At 41.7% G+C, this 11,116-nt stretch overlaps 1 protein-coding gene across 1 annotated transcript in view; it reads left to right on the top strand.

Moving 5' to 3' along the window:
• Positions 1-5,154: 5,154 nt before the first annotated feature.
• LOC145400826 (DNA-binding protein RFX2-like) overlaps positions 5,155-11,116 on the top strand; it is a 55,205-nt gene continuing 49,243 nt past the window's right edge. The window contains exons 1-5 of the mRNA XM_080273262.1: positions 5,155-5,216; positions 5,563-5,764; positions 6,691-6,774; positions 8,824-8,947; positions 10,023-10,076. Coding sequence (XP_080129388.1) covers positions 5,155-5,216; positions 5,563-5,764; positions 6,691-6,774; positions 8,824-8,947; positions 10,023-10,076 — 526 coding nt within the window. The remainder of the gene's footprint in view (positions 5,217-5,562; positions 5,765-6,690; positions 6,775-8,823; positions 8,948-10,022; positions 10,077-11,116) is intronic.

Below are 11,116 nucleotides of genomic sequence, written 5' to 3'. Positions count from 1 at the left end.
AGAGAGAGAGAGAGAGAGAGAGAGAGAGAATGTGTGTGTGTGTGTGTGTGTGAGAGAGAGAGAGAGAGAATGTGTGTGTGTGTGTGTGTGTGTGTGTGTGAGAGAGAGAGAGAGAGAGAATGTGTGTGTGTGTGTGTGTGTGTGTGTGTGTGTGTGTGTGTGTGTGTGTGTGTGTGTGAGAGAGAGAGAGAGAGAGAGAGAGAGAGAGAATGTGTGTGTGTGTGTGTGAGAGAGAGAGAGAGAGAGAGAGAGAAAGCGGTAAGGAGAATGACCGATGAAAATAAGTGTGTGTGTGTGTGTGAGAGAGAGAGAGAGAGAGAGAGAGAGAGAGAGATGAAGACAAATGATTTTATGGTGGTGGTGGTAGTTGTAATAAGTAGACTGAGAAATAGATAGAGAGGTAGATAGGTAGATACGTATATGCGATAGACACTATATTAACACCTTATGAATAGATAGATAGATGGATAGATAGATGGATGGATAGAGAGAGAGATGAAGACAAATGATTTTATGGTGGTGGTGGTAGTTGTAATAAGTAGACTGAGAAATAGATAGAGAGGTAGATAGGTAGATACGTATATGCGATAGACACTATATTAACACCTTATGAATAGATAGATAGATAGATAGGTAGGTAGATAGGTAGATGGATAGATAGATAGATAGGTAGATAGATGGATAGATAGATAGATAGATAGATGGATAGATAGATAGATAGATAGATAGATGGATAGATAGATAGATAGATAGAAAAAATAGATATACGTAATTCCCATTATTATTAACTGATTATTTTATGGCGATGGTGGTAGTTGTGGTAGTGGTGGTGGTGGTTGTGGTAGTGGGTTGTTGTGGTAGTGGTGATGGTAATTGTGGTGGGCTTGTTACTGGTGGTAGGTGTGGTGGTGGTAGTTGTGGTAGTTATGGAAGAGTGGTGGTAGTTGTGGTAGGTGTGGTGGTGGGCGGTTAGTTGTAGTGGTGGTGGTTGTGGGATCGTGGTGGTAGTTGTGGTAGTGGTAGTTGTGGTGGTAGTGGTAGTATGTGGTAGCAGTGTAGTGGTAGTAAGTGGTAGTAGCTGTGGTGGTGGTGGTGGTGGTAGGTGTGGTAGTGGTAGTAGGTGGTGGTGGTGGTATGTGTGGTAGTGGTGTAGTGGTAGTGGTGGTAGGTGTGGTAGTAGTAGTGGTAGTAGCTGTAGTGGTGGTAGGTGTGGTAGTGGTAGTAGGTGGTGGTGGTGGTGTGTGTGGTAGTGGTAGTGGTGGTAGGTGTTGTAGTGGTAGTAGCTGTGGTGGTGGTAGTGGTAGTAGCTGTGGTGGTGGTGGTAATTGTTGTAGTGATTGTTCCTTTGATCGATGGTGGTAGTTGTGGTAGATCAATAGTGTGACAATATACATTTATAGCCCAGATGGTGGTAGGGCCGCTGCTTTACCTACCACCATTCCTACCACAACTACCACCATCACTGCCACAACTACCACCATCACTACCACGACTACCACCACCACCTACCAAAACTACCACCATCACTACCACAACTACCACCATCACTACCACAATTACCACGACTACCACCACCACCTACCAAAAGTACAACCATCACTACCACAAATACCACCATCTCTCCACAACTACCACGACTACCACCACCACCCCCCACAGCTACCACCATCACGACCACAACTACCACCTCCACCACCACCACCTACCACAACTACCACCTCCACCACCACCACCTACCACAACTACCACCTCCACCACCACGACTGCCCCTACAACAACTACAACTACCCTTACCCCACCATCACCGCCACAACTACCACCATCACCACCACAGTTACCACCACCACCACCACCACCATAACAACAACAACAACAACAACTACTACTACTACTACTACTACTACAACCACTACTACTACTACTATTACTACTACTACTGCTACTACCACAATCACCTACCACAACTACCATCATCAAGCTTGCAATAACATAAAACTAGCTCCTATGACCCATTCAGCAATTAATGATAATAATAATAATAATAATAATAATAATTATAAAATGTAGACTTCTTCCCATCGTGAGGGAGTCTTCCATTTTTTCCCTCGTTCATTTTATTGTGTGTGTGTGTGTGTGTGTGTGTGTGTGTGTGTGTGTGTGTGTGTGTGTTATGTTTACAAAGATGGGGACGCGGTAACCATGACAACCTCTCAGTTATGGTTTACCTGTGGCACCACCTTTGCTCACACCTGCTTATATACCTACACACCTGGATGCCTACTTACATGCCTACTTACATTACCTACCTACACCTTCCTACCTACCTACATATCTGGCTACCTGCCTGCCAACCTACACACCTGAATGCCTACTTACATTACCTACCTACACCTACCTACCTACCTGGCTACCTACCTACATATCTCGCTACCTGCCTGACTACCTACACACCTGACATGCCAACTTACATGCCTGCTTACATGCCTACTTACATGCTACCTACCTACATATCTGGCTACCTGCCTGACTACCTACACACCTGACATGCCAACTTACATGCGTGCTTACATGCCTACTTACATTACCTACCTACACCTGCCTACCTACCTGGCTACCTACCTACATATCTAGTTACCTGCCTGCCTACCTACACACCTGAATGCTAGTACACTTGCTTACTTACATACTTACCTTTGTACTTACGCAAGCCTGCCTACCTACCTACACGTACCTTCCTACCTACAGACCTGCCCTACTGACCTACACAGCTTAATACCCAACTCATGACCTACTTACCTACCTACCTACTTACATACGTACATATATACCTACCTACCTTCCTACCTACCTACCTACTTACCTACCTACCTACCTACCTACACAGTTAAATCCCTTCCTACCGACAAGCCTACTTACATCTCATCACATACTAAACATATGTAGATGGGGCAAAGTAACGGGGTATGCTAAACATATGCCAGTATGTTGGAAGAGATTGGGGTATCCTAGGATGTGCTGATCTGGGGTATACTGAGCATATTTATGAGTATACTGAGCATATTTGGGGTATACTGAGCATATTTGGGGTATACTGAGCCTATTTGGGAGTATACTGAGCCTATTTGGGAGTATACTAAGCATATATGGGGTATACTGAGCATATTTGGGGTATACTGAGCATATGTGGGGTATACTGAGCATATTTTGGGGTATACTGAGCATATGTGGGGTATACTGAGCATATTTGGGGTATTACTGAGCATATATGGGGTATACTGAGCATATGTGGGGAATACTGAGCATATTTGGGGTATACTGAGCATATTTGGGGTTATACTGAGCATATGTAGGGAATACTGAGCATATTTGGGAGTTGTACTGAGCTTTGGGTTTACTGAATATAACTGGTATACTGAGCATTGTAAACATATAGGGTATACTAAACATACTGTGCGTAACATTGCTTTTGATGTGGTATACTAGAGTTTATTATTATTATTATTATCATTGTATTATTATTATTATTATTATTATTATTATTATTATTACCACCACCACCACCACTACTACTACTACTACTACTACTACTACTACTACTACTACTTCTGCTACTACTACTACTGCTACTACTATTATTATTATTATTATTATTATTATTATTATTATTATTGCCACCACCACCACTACTACTACTACTTCTACTTCTACTACTACTACGGTTATTATTATTATTATGATTATTCTGTCTATCTATCTATCTATTGCCAGACGCCTCAATCCCGTTCGGGGTGGCCACAAACAAATCGCCTCCACGTCGCCCTGTCCCCCGGCGTTTCACTGCCCCGCTCCCAACTCACACCCCCGTATCTCATATATCTCTCTACCCCATCCCTCCATCCCAACCTCGGCCTCCCCCTCCCTCTCCCCCCCTCCACCTCACTCACATACACTCTCCGTCAGTCTTTCACCCTCCATCCTCTCCACATGGCCAAACCACCTCAGTGTGTTCCTCATAACGCTTCCTATCACATCCACATCCACACCACAACGCCCCTTTATATCCTCATTTGTCAGCCTGTCTCTCCATGTGACTCCACAGGCTCCTCTTAAATAACTCATTTCCACTGCTCTCACTCTTGACTTGTGTCCTTCCAACAACGTCCAAGCTTCACTTCCGTACGTTAGAGTTGGTATCACAATACTGTCATGTAGTAACTTTTTCACTTCCCTGCTCACTTCCCTGTTTCTTATCACTGCTTTCAAAGAACCAGCAACCTTTCTTCCCTGCTGTACCCTTTCAAGCACTTTACCCTCCAAACCTCCATCCTTACTCATCACACTACCCAAGTACTTAAAACGTACTCACATTTTCCAATTCCTCACCATCCAACCTCGTTGTACATTCACTGACTTCACCTCTCTCAAAGACCATCACTTTACTCTTCCCTACATTCACCTTTAGATTCCGTTTCTTACACACTCTCCCAAACTCATCCACCAAGCCTTGCAGCTCCCCTTCGTCTTCACTCAACAACACAGTATCATCTGCAAACAACAGTACAGGGAGTTTCCAAACACTACCCTCTCTCACCAGGGCCACTCCAACATCCACTACCCTACCTTGTACCTCTTTTATTACCCCCATCCATGTACAGATTGAACAACCATGGAGACATGACACATCCCTGTTTCAACGCAACCTTCAAAGAGAAAAATTCACTCAGTTCACCATCCACACTCACTGCAGCCTTAGCACCATCGTACATACTCTTCACAGCATTCAACAACTTCCCATCTACTCCATATATTCTTAACACTTTCCACAATCCTTGTCTATCCACCCTGTCATATGCTAACTTCACTTCCACCCTGTCTTACTCTTTTTACCTCTTTCCAGAACATTTTCTTACAGTCCCTCCACTTTACAGTACACTCAAGTTCCTTCCAAATTCCTCATCCGCTCTCTTCTTACTCTCTCTTATTATTATTATTATTATTATTATTATTATTATTATTATTATTATCATCGTTATTATTGCCACCACTACTGCTACTTCTACTACTACTACTACTACTACTACTACTACGGTTATTATTATTATTATTATTATTATTATTATTATTATTATTATTATTGTAGGTGTCGGGGGTGTGATGACGACGGCCAGTGGGGGGTACGTCACGGATATGCCTTCTGCCGCCCCACCCACCACCAGGTATGTGTGTGTGTGTGTGTGTGTGTGTGTGTGTGTGTGTGTCTGTGTCTGTGTCTGTGTCTGTGTGTGTGTGTGTGTGTCTGTGTGTGTGTGAGAGAGAGAGAGAGAGAGAGAGAGAAAGAAATATATGTCCCTACCCTCGTCCAGTACTTGTGTGTGTGTGTGTGTGTGTGTGTGTGTGTGTGCCATCAGATATTTAGGTAGCGTAATGAGCAAGGACGGGGAGAGAGGGAGAGAGAGAGAGAGAAAGAGAGAGAGAGAGAGAGAAATATGTGAAGGAAGAATTTGAAGCCTCGTAAGACATGTTCCTTAGTCACACCCTTCCTCCCCCCCCACTCCCCCGCAGCAGCAGCACCCCCTCAGCGGGCACTCAGCAGCAGCAGCAGCAGCCGTCCCCGTCGCCGCCCTCGCCGCCCACTTCCGATGGTGCTACGGCCGCCACCTCCGCGCGTACCGCCACCGCGATCACCGTCACCAACGCCTCCACCACCGCCTCCGCCTCGCCTCTCCTCGCCATAGTGCCCGTCGTGCATGCCAGCCCAGCCAGGGTGAGTGCGCCGCGTGTGGTGTTCCTTATCATTATCATCATCACCATCATCATCATTGTCATCACCATCTTTCTGTCATCATTATTATCATCGTCATCATCATCGTCATCATCATCATCATCATCATCCAATTATAATGCGTCTTTTTATTTCGTTATCATGGTCTTTCGTTAGCTTTGGTATTTGCCCCAAGTGATTGTGCTCCACGACATCTTCAAGAATATTTTCTTTCGCTTATTCTGATGCTGTTTGGTGTATATGGATTAAATATTAGTTTTACCCAGGTTCATCTTTAGCCCTACTTTGAGACTTCATATTTAGGTCATTTAACACTTCTTGCAATATCTCTGCTGTTTCTGAGGTGAGGACAGTCATCTGCAAATCTTAAATGGTTTAGGTTTTTCCATATACGTCTAGCCTCTTGTTCTCCCAGTCTCGCTCTCTTAAAATACTTCCTCGGCTTACTGTAAATAATTTTGGTGAAATTGTATCTCCCTGACGCACGCCCTTCTCAATCTGAGTTTTTTCCGAGGCTTTATGTCATTTCACTGTCGCAATTCCTTCTTTACGTATCGTGTGTTTTCGAGCAGTTTTACGATGTTCCTATTCACTCCTTGTTCCTGCAGTGAATTTATTATTGCTGTGTGCTCCACTGAGTCAAAAGCCTTTTCATAATCAACAAAATCTAAGCACAGTGGTTTTGGTGATAATGGTGTATGTGTATTTAATTAAGTGGGTATATATATTTATCTGTAGGTGGGATTAGGGTGTATGTTGATAATGATGATGATAATGGTGATAATTTCTCCATTTTAGGGGGTAAGAAGGGTGAGGATTATTATTATTATTATTATTATTTTTTACCGATTAACGTATGTGTATAGATACGTATTTACGTGTTTGTTTATTTACTTACTTATTTACAGGATGGGAGTGCGTCGCCCCCAGGTAGTGTGGGGGAGGTGACAGTAGGGGGGGTAGGGGTGACCGCCACACAGCTCACTGCCCAGGTTAGTGCCGCATTTTTTCTCTCATTTTACTCATATTTTTCTGCCTCATCTTACTCATTTTTCCGACTAATATTTGCCCATCTTTCTGCCTCATTTTTACTCATTTTCCTGCCTCATTTTACTCATTTTTCTGCCTAGTTTAGTCATTTTTCTGCCTCGTTTAGTCCTTTTTCTGCCTCATCTTACTCATTTTTCCAACTAATTTTTGCCCATCTTTCTGGCTCATTTTTACTCATTTTACTGCCTTGTTTTACTCATTTTACTGCCTTATTTTACTCATTTTACTGCCTCATCTTACTCATTTTTCTGCCTCATTTTACTCATTTTACTGACTCATTTTACTCATTTTACTGCCTCATTTTACTCATTTCACTGACTCATTTTACTCATTTCTCCGACTCATTTTACTGCCTCATTTTACTCATTTTACTGCCTTATTTTACTCATTTTACTGCCTCATCTTACTCATTTTTCTGCCTCATTTTACTCATTTTACTGACTCATTTTGCTCATTTTTCTGACTCATTTTACTGACTCATTTTACTCATTTTTCTGACTCATTTTACTCATCTTACTCATTTTTCTGACTCATTTTACTCATTTTTCTGACTCATCTTACTCATTTTACTGACTCATTTTTACTCATTTTTCACTCATTTTACTCATTTCTCCGACTCTTTTTACTGACTCATTTTTACTCATTATCTGACTCATTTCTCTGCCTCATTTTTACTCATTTTTCTGACTCATTTTACTCATTTCTCCGACTCATTTTACTATTTTCTCTGACTTTTTAAACTTATTTTTCTTACTCGTTTTTTGTTACTCAGTTTACTCATTTCTCTGACCCAGTTTACTCATTTTTCTCATTCATTTCTCTGACTCATTTTACTCATTTTTTGACTGTCCAGGTTAATTTAGCGCTCATTCCTTCACTTCCTACATCACGTGATCCTTCATTCCTTCACTTCCTACATCACGTGATCCTTCATTCCTTCACTTCCTGCATCACGTGATCCTTCATTCCTTCACTTCCTGCATCACGTGATCCTTCATTCCTTCACTTCCTACATCACGTGATCCTTCATTCCTTCACTTCCTGCATCACGTGATCCTTCATTCCTTCACTTCCTACATCACGTGATCCTTCATTCCTTCACTTCCTACATCACGTGATCCTTCATTCCTTCACTTCCTACATCACGTGATCCTTCATTCCTTCACTTCCTACATCACGTGATCCTTCATTCCTTCACTTCCTACATCACGTGATCCTTCATTCCTTCACTTCCTGCATCACGTGATCCTTCATTCCTTCACTTCCTGCATCACGTGGTCCTTCATTCCTTCACTTCCTGCATCACGTGATCCTTCATTCCTTCAAATTCTACATCACGTGGTCCCTCATTCCTTCAGTTCATTCATCACGTTGCCTTCATTCCTCCAACCACGTGACTAACCAAAACAAAACCACGTGGCAGACCCAAACAAACATCAGCTGACGAACCATAGAACCACGTGACTGACCAAAACAAAACCACGTGACTAACCAAAACAAAACCACGTGACTAACCATAACAAAACCACGTGACTGACCATAACAAAACCACGTGACTAACCATAACAAAACCACGTGACTGACCATAACAAAACCACGTGACTAACCATAACAAAACCACGTGACTGACCATAACAAAACCACGTGACTAACCATAACAAAACCACGTGACTGACCAAAACAAAACCACGTGACTAACCATAACAAAACCACGTGACTGACCATAACAAAACCACGTGACTGACCATAACAAAACCACGTGACTGACCAAAACAAAACCACGTGACTAACCATAACAAAACCACGTGACTGACCATAACAAAACCACGTGACTGACCAAAACAAAACCACGTGACTTTCCCCCAATTAAAAAAAGAAAAAAAAACGAACAATAACAAAGCCACGTGTCCGACCACAACAAAACCACGTGACTGACCAAAACAAACATCAGCTGATCCACCATAACAAAGCCACGTGGTCCTCCCGTACAGGTGGTGGTGGCCAACTCGTCCCCCAGCGCCTCCTCGTCGTCCACATCCTCGTCCACGTCCTCGTCAACCGTATCACTGCCGAAGGGGACGATCATCTCAACTGACCCCCTCATCATCGGCACAGGTCAGTTGTTATCAGTCGTGTGGGGGATTGAGTGTGGTGTGGGTGTGTGGGGTTATTATTACTATTATTATTATTATTATTATTATTACTACTACTACTACTACTACTACAGCTACTACTACTACTACTACTACTACAGCTACTACTACTACTACTGCTACTGCTACTACTACCATTACGTTTACTACTACCACTATTACGACGACTGCTACTACTACTACTACTACTACTACAGTGATTATTGTTATTATTATTATTATTACTATTATTACTGCTACTACTACTACTACTGCTATTACCACCACCACCACTACTACTTCTACTGCTACTACTACTACTACTACTACTACAACTATTATTATTATTATTATTATTACTACTACTACTACTACTACTACTCTACTACCGCCATTACGTTCACTACTACTGCTACTACTACTACTACAACTATTATTATTATTATTATTATTATTATTATTTTCTTTTATATGGTACTGAATATTGCTGAATCGTGTTTAATTATTATTATTATTATTATTATTATTATTATTATTATTATTATTATATTGATATAGATATAGACGAAGAGATTTTTATCCTGGAGGGGTTACTAAACAATAACTAATCCCGTCCCTAATAATAATAATAATAATAATAATAATAATAAAGCCTTGAATTATGAAACTGCTTGTTCGTTAGCAGGAAAAAATGGACGTCCTCGGGGTGAAGTGGCTGATAAATATGTAGTGCATATATAATTATTTTATTTTAATTATGGTAAAATCCTTACTGATGTGTTAATCAGGTGAACCAATAATTTCAAATGTTTTCAGTGCTCATTTCACTTAAGAATGGGAAAATCTGGGTTTTAAAAATTTACATATATCAAACGGTACAATTCTCAACAATCCGGGGAATGACATCCATGAAGGGAAAGCAGAAACGAAAGGAATGTGATGAAAAAAAAACCCATGCAATATATATCTGTGGTGATGTTATAGAGGAGTTTATGGTATGAAGGCTGCAGGTGTGATGCATTTTCTGTGACGCTTGGTTTTCTTTCATGGTGGTTCAGAGGGTAACTCGTCTCGGTCCTACACCTCACTAACCCCCGTCAACCCGGGCTTAGGTAAGGCATTATGTGCTTCTGCCTTCACTGAGGATCGGCTAATTCACTGTTTTATGTGTTTGTCTGTCTATGTTTTCCTTTCCCGCATAAATGGATATATATTTTCCGTTCCCTTTTTGCAGAGCGCGGTAGGTTTGGCACTTCCTCTCACTCAGCCGTTTGAATTTGTGGACCGTTTTTGGTTTACTGTGTTTGTGTGTGTTTTTTGTTTTGGTTTTTCCTGTGTAAAGAGATGGCTTCTTTTTTTTTGCTTTTTCTGAACGCCATGTTTGACACCTCCTCCCTCATTGTTTTGACTTTATAATTAACGTATCTCTTGCCAATTTTCTTTATGTTTATTTTATACGGAAGCAAGCAAATTACCGTTGACATTATCTTAATTAGTACCATAGCATCAAGTTTATTCATTTATTTATTTATTGAGGGGGTAACGTGGAGGTCAGTCATGAATAAATAGTTTTCTACCCAGCACAAACTTTTGCTTATGCCAACAGTGCTATTATTTCGCTCTCTCTCTCTCTCTCTCTCTCTCTCTCTCTCTCATGGTGTTGTGTGTTTTGTAGTGTGGCTGAGTGTTGTGTTCTAACCGATCTAAATCCTAACCCAATTTCCATACTCCAACCTTATCCAAACGTATTATGCCAATCCTAACCCACTCTGATCTTACCTGACTCATCCTAACCTAACCTAACCCAACCATATCATTATTTAATCTCGTTTGACCCCACCTACCCCGACCTGAACTAATCTAATCCTTATTATACCTCATATTGCATTTTTCAGCTTCATGTCACCTTTGCAACTGAACCATGCAATCCATCTAACGTAATATACCAGCCTAACCCAACCCAACCCAATCCAATCCAATCCAATCCAACCCATCCCAACCCAACCCAACCCAGCCCAATCCAACCCAACCCAATCCAACCCAACCCAACCCATCCCAACCCAACCCAATCCAACCCAACCCATCCCAACCCAACCCAACCCATCCCAACCCAACCCAACCCATCCCAACCCAACCCAACCCATCCCAACCC

The sequence above is a fragment of the Coenobita brevimanus genome, chromosome 53, assembly GCF_032717465.1.
Source record: "Coenobita brevimanus isolate Jiangsu-jjx chromosome 53, ASM3271746v2, whole genome shotgun sequence".
Lineage (NCBI taxonomy): Eukaryota > Metazoa > Arthropoda > Malacostraca > Decapoda > Coenobitidae > Coenobita > Coenobita brevimanus.
This window is presented reverse-complemented; position numbering and strand designations above follow the sequence as displayed.